This window comes from Anomaloglossus baeobatrachus, chromosome 9, assembly GCF_048569485.1.
Source record: "Anomaloglossus baeobatrachus isolate aAnoBae1 chromosome 9, aAnoBae1.hap1, whole genome shotgun sequence".
NCBI classification, from domain to species: Eukaryota; Metazoa; Chordata; class Amphibia; order Anura; family Aromobatidae; genus Anomaloglossus; species Anomaloglossus baeobatrachus.
Window position 1 is genome coordinate 42,110,496 of NC_134361.1, and position 21,334 is coordinate 42,131,829.

The 21,334-nt window shown below is 44.0% G+C and overlaps 1 protein-coding gene across 1 annotated transcript; it reads right to left on the reverse strand.

The window, feature by feature from the left end:
* Positions 1-4,416: 4,416 nt before the first annotated feature.
* Positions 4,417-12,216, reverse strand: LOC142250422 (SERTA domain-containing protein 1-like). Its single transcript, XM_075322588.1, has 2 exons — positions 12,096-12,216; positions 4,417-6,456 (listed from the first exon to the last, which is right to left on the reverse strand). Exon 2 carries the CDS (start codon positions 6,450-6,452, stop codon positions 5,676-5,678), a length of 777 nt encoding a protein of 258 aa, XP_075178703.1. The 5' UTR covers positions 6,453-6,456; positions 12,096-12,216; the 3' UTR covers positions 4,417-5,675.
* Positions 12,217-21,334: the final 9,118 nt, after the last annotated feature.

The following is a 21,334-nucleotide window of genomic DNA, read 5'->3' on the forward strand; positions in this document are numbered from 1 at the left end:
AAAGGATGTTCTAAGGGATAATCTAAGCAATGGCAAACTGAATCCACTAAGTAATAAAAGGATCTTATGGTCTCATCTTGGTTTATCGATTCATAATGTTTATAGGTCACAGATTTAAGGTTAAAAATATAGGAGAAAAAAAAAACGTTTCTCAGCCTCCGACACACTCGATGATGGTTCTTGGAGGCTCTAAATCCATGAATTGGCCTCTCATAGAAATAATAGTCATACATATTTCTGAGCAGAGGCTCTTAAAATAGCATTTACTCCTACTGGCTATGTACCGACAGCTGTGACAGCTTAATACATAACCTCCTGCAGGCAGAAGCACAAGGTTCGATGGTCATTCTGTGCCCGGCCAGAAATGCTTCTTTGAACTGTTTTATTATTCCAAGCATGAAGGTAGACACGGTAAGGGGACAACGCGTACCGATGCATCAAACAAGGAAAAAACAAGGGTTGGAGAAGGTTACAAATGTTCTTCTTTCTATGTTGGCAATACAATAGGATCAGAAATCGAATATCAAGTTCCAGGATGTGTGCGATCGAGATGATCACAGTAATACTGTAAACTATCAATTTTCATGACGCGGTCCAACAGCCAAGTTAGCAATCCGCATTCGAGGCTCTTCAGTTGATTAGCCGGCCCGGCACAACGTCAGTGCACATATAATGTTGGGTGAAAAAGGAGCCACGGATGACGGGAGGTAGGAGGTGGCGCTCAGGGCTACAGTCTTACGGGCCACAGATTACTGGACCTGGCCACTGATACTGAACCTGGCCATTGATACTGGACCTGGCCATTGATACTGGACCTGGACATTGATACTGGACCTGGACATTGATACTGGACCTGGCCACTGATACTGGACCTGGCCACTGATACTGAACCTGGCCATTGATACTGAACCTGGCCACTGATACTGGACCTGGCCATTGAACTGGGTCCTGAAAATCAATCCGAAACAACTCTACTGTTAAACCGTCTTTTTTGTTAATGTTTCTGATCTCAGAAAATTAGTCATATGAAGGTTGAAGCCACGATGGAGAAATAGGTATAAGTTGCCTTGTCACTGTTGAAATGAAAAACTTAAAGGGAACCTGTCAGGTGCAATATGCACCCAGAACCATGAGCAGTTTTAGGTGCATATTGCTAATCCCTGCCTAACCGTCCCTGTATCTGGTAGCATAGATAAAGCGATCTTTAGAAAAGGATCTAAAGATCCTTTATAATATGCTAATGAGCGCAGGGACTAGTCACAAGGGAATTGGTTCCTTTGGCTAGTCAGCCCCCTTAGCATGACCCTGTAGTCATACTAACATGCTAATGAATGCGCAGCGTCAGAGGATGGTTGTGCTCCCCTCTATGACCATCACGTCCGACGCTGGACTTTGGCTTAGTGCGCATGATCCCGGACTTTCGGTCATGTGCACTACACGGGTTTCAAGCCAGGACGCGTACACCCAGCTTCATAGTGCGCATGACCGAAAGTCCAGGATCATACGCACGGAGCTGAAATCGAGGAGTCGGATGCGATGGCAGCAGAGAGGTGAGCGCGACCATGCCTCTGACGCTGCGCATTCATTAGCATGTTAGCTCACCCACAAGGGCGTGCTTACATGCTAAGGGGGCCAACTAACCAAGGGAACTAACGCCCTTGCGACTAGTTGCTGGCCTCATTAAAATATCATATGCAATCTTTAGAAATACTTTTTCCAAAGATCTCTTTATCTATGCTAGTGTATACAGGGACGGTTAGGCAGGGATTAGCAATATACACCCAGAGCTGCTCATGGGTCTGGGTACATATTGCACCTGACAGGTTCCCTTTAAGGTCTCTGTTTTTAGAAAATTATTCATAACAAGGTTGAAGCCACTATGGAGAAACAGGTACAAGTTGTCTTATTACAGTTAAAGGGACCAACTTAAAGGCCCTGATTATCAAAGCAATTTTGCCAAAATTCTGGAGTTAAAAACTTTGTAAAGTCACCCAAATTTTGAGACTTTTTTCCCAGCTCCACCTAAGGCTATGTGCCCACGCTAGAATGTCCCTGCGGATTTTTTTGCCTGAAAATCCGCGACTTTCGCGGCAAATCCGCACCCGCGGATTTGCCGCGGATTTTGATGCGGATTTTTTTTTTTTTTCCCCATTCAAAGCCAAAAATCCGCACCAAATCTGCACCAAACAATTGACATGCTGCAGATTTTTCCGGATCAAAATCCGCGGCAAATCCGCCGCGGAAAAATCCGCAGCATGGGCACAGCATTTCCAAAATGCCATTGAAATGGCTTGGAAGTGCTGCTGCTGCAGATTTTTGGCAAATCCGCGGCAAAATCCGCGGTAAATCCTGTAGCGTGGGCACATAGCCTAAATGGGTGAAGCAGGGGGATGACGCCACAACTTGTCTTATATATGGCGTTGCTCATATAGGCTCCGGAAAGATGGCCGACATGGTGCACATGTGCGGTGGCTCCGAGGCTGTAATTCTCCGCCGGTCATCAACGAAAATAATCTGCGCATGTTTAATGACGTCATCGGGTGCATAGTTCACCTGACATGAACAGTATTACAATGATGGTGGTGGGCGGTGATAATATAGAACGGCTCAGATAACCACCTGTATGTGCCGTCTTTCTAATTGACTGTCCTTCCGGTGCCTATATACAGTCATATGGAAAAGTTTGGGCGCCCCTATTAATGTTAACCTTTTTTCTTTATAACAATTTGGGTTTTTGCAGCAGCTATTTCAGTTTCATATATCTAATAACTGATGGACTGAGTAATATTTCTGGATTGAAATGAGGTTTATTGTACTAACAGAAAATGTGCAATCCGCATTTAAACAAAATTTGACCGGTGCAAAAGTATGGGCACCCTTATCAATTTCTTGATTTGAACCCTCCTAACTACATTTTACTGACTTACTAAACACTAAATTGGTTTTGTAACCTCATTGAGCTTTGAACTTCATAGGCAGGTGTATCCAATCATGAGAAAAGGTATTTAAGGTGGCCACTTGCAAGTTGTTCTCCCATTTGAATCTCCTATGAAGAGGGGCATCATGGGCTCCTCAAAACAACTCTCAAATGATCTGAAAACAAAGATTATTCAACATAGTTGTTCAGGGGAAGGATACAAAAAGTTGTCTCAGAGATTTAAAGAGTAAAGGCCCTGTCACACACAGAGATAAATCTGCGGCAGATCTGTGGTTGCAGTGAAATTGTGGACAATCAGTGCCAGGTTTGTGGCTGTGTACAAATGGAACAATATGTCCATGATTTCACTGCAACCACAGATCTGCCAAAGATTTATCTCTGTGTGTGACAGGGCCTTAAGAGTAAATTACCAGCGCACTTAGGCCTTAAATCATCAAGATTGACCATTTTGTTTCCCGGTCGTAATATATATGTGTGTGCGTGTAAATAAATAAAAATATATATTATATATATATACACACACACACTGTGTTTTATATATACAGTGGTACCTTGCTTAACGAGAACAATCCGTTCTGGGAGTGTGCTTGTTAATCAAGGTACTCGTTCAGCAGAGCAAGATTTCCCATAGGAAATCATTGCAATGCTGACGATCCGTTCCACAACTTCTAAAATGTCCCATCCTGGTCCCCTATTCTGTCATTCCACACATGCACAAACACACACAAACACACACAAACACACATGCACACATTATATGCTCACCTTACCTTCCCTCTCCAGTCTGCTGGGACTTGCTGTTCTCTGGTACGGGACCGGGCTGTGTAACGTGTTACCATAACGACGAGACAGGAAGTTCCCGGCCAGAGCGCTGACGTCAAAGGCAGAGCCGCTTGCCTCTGATTGGCCAGCGCTCTGCCTTTCATTAGCGATGACAGGAAGTTCCTCCCTCGTCACTATGGATGCAGATACACAGCGTGGACTGGAGCGGATCGGCGCACTACAGCACCCAGGAGGCCGGCGATGAAACGAAAGGTAAACATATTATGTTATATTATATGCTCACCTTACCTTCCGTTCTATCGCATGCCTCCTAGGTCTTGTAGTTCGCCGCGAGGACGTCGCGATGTACCTGGGAACTACAAGAACCATGAGACCGGCAAGGGAACGGAAGGTAGGGTGAGCATAATACTGTATGTGTGTGCGTGCGTGTGTGTTTGTGTGTGTTTTTGCGTACATGTGTGTGTTTGTGTGGACTGTAAGTGCGGGTCAGAGTGTGGTGGATGGACGGAACCAGAAGTGTGTGCGGTGAGAATTTCGCTCGTACAGCAAAGCTTTCTCGTAAAGCGGGTTACAAATTTACAGAAAGCTTTGCTTGTTAAGCGAAATTCTCGTTAAGAGGGTTACTCGTTATGCGAGGTACCACTGTATATATCTATATATATATATATATAAAAAAAATACACACACACTGTATATATGTAATTAAGCAAACCACAATCAGTCTACTTAAGAAAAATTCCATTTTATTTCAATCATAAATATTCACAATGGATAAATAATGAAGATATTCAAGCGTTAAATTAAGAAAAAAAAAATCAATTCAGAATAAAAATCACATAATGTCAATAAATATCATCACCAGACGTCTTTATGGCCGAAATGATGACGCGCACGTACAGCTTTCATAAACCGTGGGTTGACAAAGCCCCCTCCTAAATTCTCATAGGAAACATGCCTTCTACACACACAAAACAAAAAAAAAAAACAAAAAAATTACAAATAAATATGGGGAATTTTCTTTTAATGACCGAGTTGAGGTAACAGCAGTGACCCCTGAATTAGGAGCCGTTTGATATTCAGGAAAATGACAGCAAACCGAGTAACTGAATATGGAAAGTGTTTGCCCTGAATACGGAGAGGCGAGCGGCTATGGCTTTTGAACCCAAATATCACTTTTGGGTTATAACAGTTTAATCAAAATAATAGAAATATACAAAGGATATTGCTTTAGTTTATGATTTTTAATTCGGCTTCTAAAGAGAAAAAAGCTACACTCGTTAAAATTTTTTTAAAAAAAATCTGATTATTACGAACTGATTCGTAGACTTCTACCAGCCACCGTTACATTTATACAGAAATTACAATAAATTATTTGTTCTTTAATTAGAAATTAATTACACGCACCAAGAGAAAAAAAAAATCTGTGGGATTATCCGGTTTTATGTAAATGTAGCATGATTAAGGCAATCTGAAACATTTAAGCTTAAATTAGTCCTCTTAAAAATATAGATTTATATATGTCTATATATATATATGTTTTATTTACATTTCTTATGTGCTGGGGCAGATTGTCCCAATGGCTTCACCTTTAGAAAAAAAAAAAAATAAAATAAGTCTGTAAACAAAGATTTACAAAATTGTTTAGCAATTGGTGCAGGGTCCTGGAATAGACCGACTAGGGACCTTTTATTATGGCAGATATGTGTATTCATAGATAATTCTTGATTGTTCTTTTGATTCTTTTTTTGTTTTTGCTAAATTCGACTTCCGCAGTTTAACACTTAATTGGAGATTGTGTCTCTGGAAGTGGAAACACAGAATAATGCCCTATCCTCTCGAAAAACCGTTTCAGGTTCATCCGCTGAAAATAAATTAAACGTTAAAAGTCGTTATTTACAATAGTGTCTTGTTACAAGATACATCGTTGGGTCTGGTAAAAGTCCTAATGGGAATATCAGCAGTTTTGGGTTCCCACTAGAACATCCATCAGATAGTCCAAGTCGCTAAGTTCCAACATAGAGTCCTGTCCGTCGGGCGACGTCTTCTCTTCCGTCTCGTTCATACTGGTAAAAGTCTTGAAATTTAAAAGGTTGCTGCTCGCCCATGGGTCACTGTCGTACATGGAAGTGTCAATGTCCTCAAAAATGTCCTCCAGGTTGTCCCCGAGGAGATAGGAGGAAGAACCTACGAAGCTGGATGTGGGCGTCAGCTTTCCAGATTCTTCTCGACTTCCGTCTTTGCTAAAGTCTTTTGGGGAGCAGAATTGATCTTCGTCTGCCTGAGGAAGTGGCGACCGGCTCAATCCCTCGAAATTGTTTAAGTCTTCGAGAATGGTGGATATGGAAGAGTACAGAGATGCATCCATGGTGGAGAACAGGGCATCTTCTGTGGGGATCTCCATAGCTGGTTTCTTGCTCTCACTGACATGTGTTTGGGGGTTGTCTTTTCTGGTGTTGTCCTCCGTGGATTTCCACGCATTGGTGGCGCTCGATTCTGTTTGCATGTTATCCTGAAGACGTCGCAAGGTGTTGGCCACCAGAACGAGATGTCTCAGGTTGGGTTCCACGTGGTGCAGACTACGGTGAAGCTTCAGTAGAGATATGTTCATCAAGCAGTGGGATTGTACCGCCGGCAGCGAGCTCTGGTATCGAGCTGCCATCTCTACTTCGGGACCAGTTCCGATCTCCCCCTCGACCTCCGAAAATTTACGTTTGATCCCCTTGGACAACATGAGTCTACGAGACAAAAAAAAGAGAACATGTTATAGGCACTGATCGATGGGAGACAGTGAAATTGAACGTAACATAATGAGTCTATAGTAACGAACGGAGTCAGGGCTTCATGTTGAAAACACATGAGTCCTGCGAGCACGTCTGGAAACGTGAGTCACCGATGACACGGTTGAAATTCTTTCATTTTCTGCAGGGTGAGTAACATGAAGAAATAGATGTATGTGCCCTAGCTACACGCCGAAGAGCAAACACAACAAGCTGCAGAGTAAAAGAAAAGTGATACTTAAGGACAAGTTACAAAGCGGGTACTACGCTGAAAAAGGGCTCTCTAAGGAAAGAAAACATGGCACGCTATGACTCGGCACGTAGGTGGAGTCCACGTGTTCATGTTATAGGAGCTACTGACCCCAATCAAGACGATGATTGTCAATTCTGAACAACCCCTTAAAATCATCCCCCTTTGGAATGGTATATTTCATAGACCAATAGCTAGAAATTCTGAAAACTGCCGTGGATATGTCTGTAAGTGTCCAGTCCACCAATGCAGAGGATCGGCATGACCCTGAAATCTTGTAGCTCTACGGAACAAGAGACCCTTGCATGTGCCATCCTTATGGGCACCCACATACGCTCACAGCACCCTGGACTCTACACAAGGACCCGGTGACTACCAGTTAATCCACAGGCAATTAGATGTTGGGGGTAGAATTTTTATGCTGATGGTTCCATGACAAAATCTAATCACAAACTTGATTTCCGCGTTCCTATTCAAATGCTGCAAAGTTTGCTATCAATGCAGATTCTGCTTGGATTTTAGCTATTCTACGCTAAAATCCAAACTTTCTTTCCTTGTATAAAAATAGCAAGTATTTAATTTTCCTCGTTAACAAAAAAAAAATCATCCAAAATAAGACAGCTTAACAATGAAAATAGCAGCAAAAATGGGATGGATTGAAAAAGGTAACGCGTTTCTGACCTTTGGCATTGCTTAGCCTCAATCTTTGGAGACTAAAACCTTCAGTGAAAATTCAGGATGAGGTTTGCTGTAGTGAATTTCTATCAGTCGGTTTTGCTAAGTCATCGTAGGATTGTGGTAGGGGGAACTGCAATTGGCCACAATTATCTCCAATGTCGAAAGGAATTAGGTAGATTAAAATGAATGGACAACCTCAATAGTATATGTTAGGTGCTACATGGTATATAGTAGACCCTCCCAACTCTAGCTATTAGCCCCTCACTTCTGGCCTAATCACCCCTGTTAGCCAGTCGATGATGGTCTTTATTATCTTGATTTCACATGCTGACCATGCTCACTGAGCAATCTATAATACATCATTCAGTGCACATGGGCTGCCATTGTTCTCGACAGCACTGGTCCTATTTAGACAGGAAGATGTGCTGCAGAGAACAATGGTCATTTCTGAAACTCAAAAAATCATTTCCCTCCTCTGGCGAACCATCGACTTACTCATTCGTTGGGTCATCGGCAGTCTGTTTACACTGCAGTTTTGATATGAAAGGAACAACAAACTGTGCTGAATTCACCCTTCATGGGTCCAGTGCTGCGTCCGTTGTCTGCCATTGGTTATGTAGCCAACGTCACATCAACAGTCGATCTGTGAGCTCAGAGCGGGCGATCTGTCCACCTTGGCAGAGCTCCTGAGCTGTTGACGTGACGTCCGCGCCACAGCCAATGCCAGACGCCCGGAGCAGCAGCGGAGACCTTCAGTGGACCAGGGAAGGTGAGTAGAATCAACTTTTTCTCTTTTTTAGACCAAACTGCACCTGGGAACAACATCTTAAAAACTAGATGGTCTCAAAATTAAAGGGAACCTGTCAGGTCCAATATGTACCCAGAACCACGAGCAATTCTGGGTACATATTGCTAATCCCTGCATAACTGTCGCTGTATACATTAGCATAGGTAAAGGGATATTTAGAAAAAGTATTTCTAAAGCTCCTTTATCGTATGCTAATGAGCGAAGGGACTAGTCCCCTGGGCATTAGTTCCCCTGGCTAGTCGGCTCCATTAGCATGTTAGTACACCCCCGTGGGTGTACTAACATGCTAATGAATATGCAGCGTCAGAGGATGATGTCACTCACCTCTCCTCCACCATCACGTTCGATACTAGATTTCGGCTCAGTGCGCATGACCCCAGAGTTTCGGTCATGCACACTACTTCAGTTTGAAGCCAGGACGCGTACACCCAGCTTCATAGTGCGCATGACCCAAACTCCGGGGTCATGCGCACTGAGCCGAAACCCCCCATTGGATGCGATGGTGGCGGAGAGGTGAATGAGATCATCCTCTGACGCTGCGCATTCATTAGCATGTCATCACGCCCACAGGGGTGTACTAACATACTAATGGGGGCAACTGGCAAGGGGAACTAACGCCCAGGGGACTAGTCCCTGCGCTCATTAGTATATTATAAAAGAACATTAGAAATACTTTTTCTAAAGATCCCTTTATCTTTGCTAGTGTATACAGGGACGGTTAGGCAGGGATTAGCAATATACACCCAGAACTGCTCGTGGATCTGGGTGCATATTGGACCTGACAGGTTCCCTTTAAACAGATCAAACCACTTTGGTACATTTTAAGACTAGTTTACACTATAACTAGAGAGTTTTAATAAATCTGCCCCAACGTGTATCTCATTGGTAAATTGTTCACCTTCCAGTGGGTAGATGTTGTCCCCTTGCTCTAAAACCCCCAAAACCTAAGTAAGCCCATAACTGAAAGAAAATGGTCCCTAAACTATAAACACATAGGTGTGTAAACTTATGCAAAGTTTCTGAAAAGGCAGGAATCTCGTAACGTCACAATAACCGGTACAAGATCTATATGTTATTGTACCACCAGGATCCAATCGTTGACCAGTGACCATCAGACGGAAATCTTCACTATAGTAATGGCTTCACGTCTAACTATCGTCCCCGGCCATCGTGCCCCCCGCTGTCTGTTCACTTTAGCCTATGACCTACGACTACTCTTCCCATCGTAGCAAAGAAATAAAAAATTATATATATATATATATATATATATATATATATATATATATGTACTAAAAAATGTTGTTTTCCTCAAATACAAAAGCCAAATGTGGATTTTGTTAGGACACCAGACGGGAACGTAGGACACAAACATGGACTCCAGGTATGTGCAACAGTCCACGGTGACTGGAGGAGCCGCTCCAGCAACAGCTCCCCCCTCCCTGGGTGAAATGACTTGCACGCTACTAGTTACTCATCTGTAAAAGCCTGCGCAGCCTATTGAGGAGCCGTCTCATTCACCAGAAATCTCAGCAGCCGTCCCTGTGCACCTCTCTGGCGGGGGAGGCCGGACATCTGATCTGGCTAATGTAGACGGATTTCTTCTACCACTAAATCCTAAATCTACGCTGTCCAGGATCAGAATACATAAATGTGGGGCCCTATACGGTTCCCCTTTAAGTTGATGACTTAAAGGGGTTGTTCTAATTTAAAAAAAAAAAAAAATAACAGCTTACAATATTATAAAGTAATAAAAGCAGTAATCCTCGCTTTATCGGCTCCCAGGTGAGTATTTTTTTTCCTGTTGATCCCTGTGCTGGACTGTTTTTCCAGATCTAGCGAGACCGTCCGTATCGATGCAACTTTTCTCTCGTTCTACGCTACCCTGGTCCGGTTCTTCACGACCACCGCTTTCCGCTTGTGCGTCAGAGTCATCCTCGGAGCCTCTAGTGGCTACCATGCTCACAAACCAATCAATGCACATCACAACTTTCTAAACGCCAGAGGAGTCCAGAAAAGCAAAAGTGAATACGGACACCAGACCAGTGCAGAGCGCATTGAATCGCTTATTTCTATGGGTGACCACTGTAGACAATCCACTGGCTGCAGCGGTGGCCTCTCACTTCCACACGAGGGCAGGGTGAAGTGAGTGGGTAAACTCTACCTGTGACCACTCTTGACAATCACTGGCTGCAGCAGTGACATCTCACTTCGACACCAGGGCAGAGCAAATTGAATTGCTCATCTCCACATGTGACCACTGTAGACAATCACTGGCAGCAGCGGCGACGTCTTCCTTTGACACCAGGGCAGAACAAATTGAATTGGTCATCTCTACTTGTGACCACTGTAGACAATCACTTGCCGTAGTGATAACCTCTCACTTTCACACCAGGGCAAAGCAAATATTGGTCATCTCTACCTGTGACCACTGCAGCCAATCACTGGCTGCAGTGATGACCTCTCACTTTCACACCAGGGCAGAGCAAATTGAATTGGTCATCTCTACCTGTGACCATTGTAGACAATCACTGGCCACAGCGGTGACCTCTCATTTCGACACCACGGTGCAGTGAAATGAATTGCTCAGGTCTACCTGTGACCACTGTAGACAATCACTGGCCGCAGCGGTGACCTCTCCCTTCGACACCAGGGCAGAGCGAATTGAATTGCTCATCTCTACCTGGGACCACTGTAGACAATCACTGGCCGCAGTGGTGACCTCTCCCTGCGACACCAGGGCAGAGCGAATTTAAGTGCTCATCTCTACCTGTGACCACTGCAGCCAATCACTGGCCGCAGCGGTGACCTCTCACTTTGACACCAGGGAAGAGCAAATTGAATTGCTCATCTCTACCTGTGACCACTGTAGACAATCACTGGATGCAGCGGTGACCTCTTCCTTCGACACCAGGACAGAGCAAATTGAATTGCTTATCTCTACCTGTGACCACTGCAGCCAATCACTGGCCGCAGCGGTGACCTCTCACTTTGACACCTGGGAAGAGCGAATTGAATTGCTCATCTCTACCTGTGACCACTTTAGACAATCACTGGCCGCAGCGGTGACCACTCACTTCGACAGCCAGTGGTCACATGTCACATGGACACCGCATCACTAGTCCCCTGGTCGATCCTGAGCAGTGGAAAATCAGTAATCCCTTTTCTTAAAGGGGAAGTTTGGTGACACTGATACATGTGAGATCACATCGATGTAAGTTCATAATTTGCAGAATTAAAGGGATCTACAGATTTTAACCCCCTCCGCGCTGCGCTATTTCTTGCAACTGGCTCTGATCTCGGTCATCATGCCCTCACATGTATCCGTGTCATAAGTTTCTTTTTCATGTGACTTCCCCTTTAACACGGCCATAGCGACGTATATCGTCCCCAAATAGGATAAGATCGGCCGACTGTGCGCTCCTTTAAGACATTGAGCGAATGCTAGCAGCTATACGTATCTCCGTGGTATATGTGCATCTAGTTTTTGATATTTGCACAATTTTTAACCGAAATTCTATATAATTATTAATGTTTCACCATTTAGGAGGTACGGCATACAAATAATAGGTCCCATATACAGAGGGGAAAGGGTTAATGAGCGTTATTTTATACAAGGAGCTGCCAGGGGCCAGGATGGACCACCACAATCGCACCACAGTCCATGGCCATTGGGGTCTTCTAAGAGTGGGTCACCTCACACAAAAAAATTCCAAAAAGGGGCGAACCTTTAGCCATAAAATCCCCTACCCCCGGGATATCACGGCTACAAGCCCAGTGTGGAGTCTGACCATAGCTCCGGACATAGAGAGCCCCTCAAAATCCCAACGTCCGCCATTACCCTCCCTCCTCCTACGCACATACCTGCCCAGCTGCTCAGCAGCCAATCAGAGTCCTCCTTGCGGCGATCAGCAGCCAATCACGGCGTAGCATCCCACCCCCTCCGCACAGAGCCCTCAGCAGCACAGCTGCTCCGGCCGCAGAGCTGTCAGTGAATGCAGCGCCGTTCTGTCTGCCGGAGAGTTGCCTCGACGTAACCACGCCCCTTCTCCGCTTTCATTGGTTAGGTTACCGGAAGATCTACCAATCGGATAGCTAGGGTGTGACACGGCCGGCGCGTGCCGCTCCCCGTCCCCCCTCCCTCCCCCTCTTCCTTCCATCCTTCTTCTTGCTGCTTCTCAGTGACTAAGCGGGCGTGGGCTGGAGAGGGAGGGGGTGATTCACGTGTCCACGTCACGATGGCTGCCCGAGGGGGGGCGGAGCCTGGGAGTGATTGGCAGGAAGGGCCCGGGGTACGTTGTCAGGGTAACACCTCAGCAAGGGGCCTGCTGTCCACCTCAGTGCAATAAATAATACCACACAGTACAATAATCCACAGACAGAAGCCATTATATATTCATATCAGCCTAGTCCAAGAGCAGCGCCACACGCATGAGGCGACATGCGACGCCAATGGGAAAATACGTTATGGAAACGCGATACTGCCATTTGTGCCGTACCGTGTAGTCCTCGTCAATAAACCCCATTAAACGAAGGATTGGTGAAAGTTCGCTTCAAAGTGACCATCATTCTAATAACGCCAAAAAAGGGGTCGATTAATGGCCGACGTCCGAGCGACGGTCACTACAGAAGGGCAAAAAAAGCAAAAATCCTTTTTTTCCTTCAAAATAAAAGATGGTCGACAAAAACAATCGTTAGTTGTTACATTTGATGCTGATTTTGTCCATTTTCATCAAATTTTATCTACCCGTGTATGGCCGTTCTAGTAGAATACCTAATGGCTGTAGTAGCCTATGAGTTGTAGTCTGTATATGTGTACATAGGGCCGTCGCCAGCACCCGTGAACCCAGAAAAGTGGGTCTAGTAGGCCCCCTCTGTCCAATGCATGTTGTGTGTATGGAGGGGGCGCACCTCCTGCATGTAGCACAGATGCCAGCCGTGTTATGGGGGCCCCCTGTGTCCAATGCATGTTGTGCGTATGGAGGGGGCACACCTCCTGCATGTAGCGCAGGTGCCAGCCGTGTTATGGGGGCCCCCTCTGTCCAATGCATGTTGTGTGTATGGAGGGGGCGCACCTCCTGCATGTAGCGCAGGTGCCAGCCGTGTTATGGGGGCCCCCTCTGTCCAATGCATGTTGTGTGTATGGAGGGGGCGCACCTCCTGCATGCAGTGCAGGTGCCAGCCGTGTTATGGGGGCCCCCTCTGTCCAATGCATGTTGTGTGTATGGAGGGGGCGCACCTCCTGCATGTAGCGCAGATGCCAGTCGTGTTATGGGGGTCCCCTCTGTCCAATGCACGTTGTGTGTATGGAGGGAGCGCACCTCCTGCATGTAGCGCAGGTGCCAGTCGTGTTATGGGGGTCCCCTCTGTCCAATGCATGTTGTGCGTATGGAGGGGGCACACCTCCTGCATGTAGCGCAGGTGCCAGCCGTGTTATGGGGGCCCTCTCTGTCCAATGCATGTTGTGTGTATGGAGGGGGCACACCTCCTGCATGTAGCGCAGGTGCCAGTCGTGTTATGGAGGTCCCCTCTGTCCAATGCATGTTGTGCGTATGGAGGGGGCACACCTCCTGCATGTAGCGCAGGTGCCAGCCGTGTTATGGGGGCCCTCTCTGTCCAATGCATGTTGTGTGTATGGAGGGGGCACACCTCCTGCATGTAGCGCAGGTGCCAGCCGTGTTATGGAGGTCCCCTCTGTCCAATGCATGTTGTGTGTATGGAGGGAGCGCACCTCCTGCATGTAGTGTAGGTGCCAGTCATGTTATGGAGGTCCCCTCTGTCCAATGCATGTTGTGTGTATGGAGGGGGCACACCTCCTGCATGTAGCGCAGGTGCCAGCGGTGTTGTGGGGGTCTCCTCTGTCCAATGCATGTTGTCTGTATGGAGGGGGCGCACCTCCTGCATGTAGAACAGGTGCCAGCCGTTTTATGGGGGTCCCCTCTGTCCAATGCATGTTGTGCGTATGGAGGAGGCACACCTCCTGCATGTAGCGCAGATGCCAGCTATGTTATGGGGGTCCCCTCTGTCCAATGCATGTTGTGTGTATGGAGGGGGAAGGTACCGGCTGTGTTCTACAGCCGGCAACAGCATCGATTGGAGTCTACTCCAGTTACAGCCAGTATAACCCCTTAGATGCCTGCTGTCAATTTTGATAGTGGCAATTAAAAGGTTGGAAATGGACTGTCAAGCGGTTTTCAAGGCAGGCACAAGCATATTGAAGGCCCCTGTGGCTGCCATGTTTGTAAACCTATGAAGCCCAGCCTATGGTGGTTTTACAATACACTGATGTTACAGTAAAAGCGATGGCAGGTTCAAGCTACCTATGGGTCCCAGTGCAAAAGCTCCAACAGGGCCCCCAAATATTGTAAGTCTTTAATAGCATAGCCTTTTCATATAGACGTTTTGCCCCCCCAGACCCAGGCTCTATGGCCTGGATGCAAATGCAACCCTTGCACTTAGGCTAAGGACACACGGCGAGAAAAGTTGAGCAAGTGGAATGCAATAAAAAAAAATCACATTCTACCAGGACCCATGTTACTTTATGGGGCAGCTCCCATTAGTAATTTTTTTCTCAGTCCTAATCGGACCGAGAAAACAGTTGTAGCATGCTGCAGGTGGAATCCAATTTTATTTGTACCAATACAAGTCTATGGGTGCAAGAGAAACCACATTGCACTCGCATTACACCGGTCTAGTGCGAGTGCGGTGTGAGAATCACATCAGCTGACAATGGAGGAGATGGGGAGATTAATCCCTTCCTCTCCTTCGCCGACCCTGTCCTCCGCGGCTGTGCTGCAATCGCAGGATCGCATCACAGTGGCTTGACAGTCACATGACACTCGACGTACACTGCAGCAGAGCGGGAGCCGAGTGTCATACGATTAATTCGCATTAATGACCGTGTGGCCTCAGCCCCAGTTATGTCCCTAAAGGGAACTAATACAAAATGTAAAAAAAACAAAAAACATCTTTTCCCTGAATGTAAATAAAATCTAAAAAATGTTACATATTTGGTATCGCATAAATGTTCGAACTAATAACATAAATTTTTTTTTATCTCATATGGTGAACGCTAAAATGACAAAATAAAAATAAAATAAAATGAAAATAGGAGAATCGGGGTTTTCTAGTCACTTTGTTTCCCAAAAAAAGTGAAATAAAAAAAGATCAGAAACTCATGATACCAAAAACTACAGATCGAATCATCCGAAAAAATAACTATTGGGATGCAAGAAGGTAAAAACTGAAAATGTAAAGTAGGGCCAAGGCCCACAGGGACGCTCACAAGTAACGGCCCACATAAACTTGGAGCTGACTGCAGTTGTACAGGTGAAAAATATAAAAACTGAAATATTGCATTTTCCATTGGTAAATCATGTTGTTCCACGTATGTCCATATTTTCCATTGTGTTTGGCATAAAGAGCAGCCTACATCATATATAATTGTACATGGTAGTACAGCGATCGAGCGCTGTACAATATAAGAAAACACAAACAACTGCATTTTCCTATTGTCACACGGAGTTTTGCACAAACTTCACCGACTGTCATGGCGGCACTGGGCTCTGTTCAGAGTGCAGACTCTTACAAGCCGCCGGATGGTTTCTCTAGTGTCTGGGATCAACAAAGGCAGAATTGGGGCGTTGATCTGCTGTGTGCTGATTCATAGGCAGGCTAACAAGAGTTCATTTCTGTTAGTCTGCTTGCGCCTTTAATCACATGTTGTGGGGAGACCTATCACATCTGCTCCCTTCCTATTTATGCAGGTTGAATCCTTTCACCCATGCCAGCTATAGCTTGTCATGATTGGTCTGTGAGGTCTGGTGTCCCAGACTTTCTGGTGAAAGTTGTGCTTATTGCTTTGTGCAGTTGTGGAGTTTACCCCTGTTGTTTTGTAGCTTCCTTCCTGCTCTTGTTTTTCCTCCTGACTTTCTTATTGTCTTTACCTTTGTGTGTGTGTGCTGTGTGACAGAGTTTTGGTTTTCCCTTGTCTGTCTTTATCTGTGGGTTTCATCACACTCCTGTCCCGTCACTCCCTGGGGGACAAGGAATCAGATCAGGACTGGTCAGTAGTAGGGCCAGGAAGGAGACCCAGGCATCACCACCATTAAGAGTATCCCTTAGATTAGGGATAGTATAGGGCCCACTAGCTTGATGGACAGCTTAGGAGGCCTGATTCCCCGCTATCCCGTAGTCATCGTGACATGTATTGTCGGATGCTTCAGGATTCTTTTTTCACCCATGATCTTTATAGATTTCTGTGGGTATGATCAGCGTATAGTCTGGAAGTATCTCCCAGTATATAGACTAAAGCTCCACAGCAAATGTAGTAAAGACAAGGCCTCATAAAAAGAAGGAGAGATTAGAAACACAGGGACATTTAGTCTGGTATATTGGCGTGTCACTAGGACACATCAAAAGTTTCATACAGTTAGGTCCAGAAATATTTGGACAGTGACACAATTTTCGCGAGTTGGGCTCTGCATGCCACCACATTGGATTTGAAATGAAACCTCTACAACAGAATTCAAGTGCAGATTGTAACGTTTAATTTGAAGGTTTGAACAAAAATATCTGATAGAAATTGTAGGAATTGTACACATTTCTTTACAAACACTCCACATTTTAGGAGGTCAAAAGTAATTGGACAAATAAACCAAACCCAAACAAAATATTTTTATTTTCAATATTTTGTTGCGAATCCTTTGGAGGCAATCACTGCCTTAAGTCTGGAACCAATGGACATCACCAAACGCTGGGTTTCCTCCTTCTTAATGCTTTGCCAGGCCTTTACAGCCGCAGCCTTCAGGTCTTGCTTGTTTGTGGGTCTTTCCGTCTTAAGTCTGGATTTGAGCAAGTGAAATGCATGCTCAATTGGGTTAAGATCTGGTGATTGTATACGGATAAGGCTGCACATCAAACTTAGATAATAGTATAATGCCTCAAGCATATGGACAAATATTGGAATATACAATGAAAAATGCTACTTGCTAATTTGAACATGTGAATAATGAATCGCATACCTGCCATGAATATTAGGAAAAAGGAGATATTTAGCAATCGCATTGATCAATGTAACTGAGCCCCAAGGCCTCGTCAAGGCATATCTCTATATTGGGGTCCCTAGCTCTGTGACCCTAACTGTGTGTCATCTCATTGCAATTAAAAACTGCTGTGGGTGGAGAGGGGTAACTAAGGACTTTCTTATATAGGAGATGGAAAAAACATGGCCGAAAGGGGCGGAGCTGTGTTCACATTCAGAAAAAAAAACTACATATAACTGAATAGGATAACTGAAGTGAGCACTAATATATATATTATGAGTGCAAGCCAAAAATTACATACTGTATACGGATAAGGCTGCACATCAAACTTAGATAATAGTATAATGCCTCAAGCATATGGACAAATATTGGAATATACAATGAAAAATGCTACTTGCTAATTTGAACATGTGAATAATGAATTGCATACCTGCCATGAATATTAGGAAAAAGGAGATATTTAGCAATCGCATTGATCAATGTAACTGAGCCCCAAGGCCTCGTCAAGGCATATCTCTATATTGGGGTCCCTAGCTCTGTGACCCTAACTGTGTGTCATCTCATTGCAATTAAAAACTGCTGTGGGTGGAGAGGGGTAACTAAGGACTTTCTTATATAGGAGATGGAAAAAACATGGCCGAAAGGGGCGGAGCTGTGTTCACATTCAGAAAAAAAACTACATATAACTGAATAGGATAACTGAAGTGAGCACTAATATATATATTATGAGTGCAAGCCAAAAATTACATACTGTATACGGATAAGGCTGCACATCAAACTTAGATAATAGTATAATGCCTCAAGCATATGGACAAATATTGGAATATACAATGAAAAATGCTACTTGCTAATTTGAACATGTGAATAATGAATTGCATACCTGCCATGAATATTAGGAAAAAGGAGATATTTAGCAATCGCATTGATCAATGTAACTGAGCCCCAAGGCCTCGTCAAGGCATATCTCTATATTGGGGTCCCTAGCTCTGTGACCCTAACTGTGTGTCATCTCATTGCAATTAAAAACTGCTGTGGGTGGAGAGGGGTAACTAAGGACTTTCTTATATAGGAGATGGAAAAAACATGGCCGAAAGGGGCGGAGCTGTGTTCACATTCAGAAAAAAAACTACATATAACTGAATAGGATAACTGAAGTGAGCACTAATATATATATTATGAGTGCAAGCCAAAAATTACATACTGTATACGGATAAGGCTGCACATCAAACTTAGATAATAGTATAATGCCTCAAGCATATGGACAAATATTGGAATATACAATGAAAAATGCTACTTGCTAATTTGAACATGTGAATAATGAATTGCATACCTGCCATGAATATTAGGAAAAAGGAGATATTTAGCAATCGCATTGATCAATGTAACTGAGCCCCAAGGCCTCGTCAAGGCATATCTCTATATTGGGGTCCCTAGCTCTGTGACCCTAACTGTGTGTCATCTCATTGCAATTAAAAACTGCACTAATATATATATTAGTGCTCACTTCAGTTATCCTATTCAGTTATATGTAGTTTTTTTTCTGAATGTGAACACAGCTCCGCCCCTTTCGGCCATGTTTTTTCCATCTCCTATATAAGAAAGTCCTTAGTTACCCCTCTCCACCCACAGCAGTTTTTAATTGCAATGAGATGACACACAGTTAGGGTCACAGAGCTAGGGACCCCAATATAGAGATATGCCTTGACGAGGCCTTGGGGCTCAGTTACATTGATCAATGCGATTGCTAAATATCTCCTTTTTCCTAATATTCATGGCAGGTATGCAATTCATTATTCACATGTTCAAATTAGCAAGTAGCATTTTTCATTGTATATTCCAATATTTGTCCATATGCTTGAGGCATTATACTATTATCTAAGTTTGATGTGCAGCCTTATCCGTATACAGTATGTAATTTTTGGCTTGCACTCATAATATATATATTAGTGCTCACTTCAGTTATCCTGTTCAGTTATATGTAGTTTTTTTTCTGAATGTGAACACAGCTCCGCCCCTTTCGGCCATGTTTTTTCCATCTCCTATATAAGAAAGTCCTTAGTTACCCCTCTCCACCCACAGCAGTTTTTAATTGCAATGAGATGACACACAGTTAGGGTCACAGAGCTAGGGACCCCAATATAGAGATATGCCTTGACGAGGCCTTGGGGCTCAGTTACATTGATCAATGCGATTGCTAAATATCTCCTTTTTCCTAATATTCATGGCAGGTATGCAATTCATTATTCACATGTTCAAATTAGCAAGTAGCATTTTTCATTGTATATTCCAATATTTGTCCATATGCTTGAGGCATTATACTATTATCTAAGTTTGATGTGCAGCCTTATCCGTATACAGTATGTAATTTTTGGCTTGCACTCATAATATATATATTAGTGCTCACTTCAGTTATCCTATTCAGTTATATGTAGTTTTTTTTCTGAATGTGAACACAGCTCCGCCCCTTTCGGCCATGTTTTTTCCATCTCCTATATAAGAAAGTCCTTAGTTACCCCTCTCCACCCACAGCAGTTTTTTTTTTCCAAAACGTTTTTTATTGATTTTTCAAATTTGTAAAAACATGACAAGTATCATTGCAAAAAAAGAACATTCGTCTGACAAAATGTGACATAGAGGTGGGTGATACCCCAATTTGGAGTTCCATGTTGCTGTTCGATTTAAGATAGTATACAGTAACATTAAACCAAAACAGAGGTAATGAAATATAATATAACATATGCAATACAATTCGTTAAATCTCTGTGTCGTCCCTGAATGATTTCAATTTTGCTAGCGTGTCTTGGTATTCCCAACCGTCTCGTCTCCCCCTCCCGCCAGAGCCCCCTCCTAGGTGATTCTCAGTTTACCCAGGCTGTCCTGGATATCGCTCAGGATATACCACTCCGAGTGAACAAAAGGTGCCATCAGGTTAATTATTTCTCCCTGTCACAGCAGTTTTTAATTGCAATGAGATGACACACAGTTAGGGTCACAGAGCTAGGGACCCCAATATAGAGATATGCCTTGACGAGGCCTTGGGGCTCAGTTACATTGATCAATGCGATTGCTAAATATCTCCTTTTTCCTAATATTCATGGCAGGTATGCAATTCATTATTCACATGTTCAAATTAGCAAGTAGCATTTTTCATTGTATATTCCAATATTTGTCCATATGCTTGAGGCATTATACTATTATCTAAGTTTGATGTGCAGCCTTATCCGTATACAGTATGTAATTTTTGGCTTGCACTCATAATATATATATTAGTGCTCACTTCAGTTATCCTATTCAGTTATATGTAGTTTTTTTTCTGAATGTGAACACAGCTCCGCCCCTTTCGGCCATGTTTTTTCCATCTCCTATATAAGAAAGTCCTTAGTTACCCCTCTCCACCCACAGCAGTTTTTAATTGCAATGAGATGACACACAGTTAGGGTCACAGAGCTAGGGACCCCAATATAGAGATATGCCTTGACGAGGCCTTGGGGCTCAGTTACATTGATCAATGCGATTGCTAAATATCTCCTTTTTCCTAATATTCATGGCAGGTATGCAATTCATTATTCACATGTTCAAATTAGCAAGTAGCATTTTTCATTGTATATTCCAATATTTGTCCATATGCTTGAGGCATTATACTATTATCTAAGTTTGATGTGCAGCCTTATCCGTATACAGTATGTAATTTTTGGCTTGCACTCATAATATATATATTAGTGCTCACTTCAGTTATCCTATTCAGTTTTAAGATCTGGTGATTGACTTGGCCATTGCAGAATGTTCCACTTTTTTGCACTCATGAACTCCTGGGTAGCTTTGGCTGTATGCTTGGGGTCATTGTCCATCTGTACTATGAAGCGCCGTCCGATCAACTTTGCGGCATTTGGCTGAATCTGGGCTGAAAGTATATCCCGGTACACTTCAGAATTCATCCGGCTACTCTTGTCTGCTGTTATGTCATCAATAAACACAAGTGACCCAGTGCCATTGAAAGCCATGCATGCCCATGCCATCACGTTGCCTCCACCATGTTTTACAGAGGATGTGGTGTGCCTT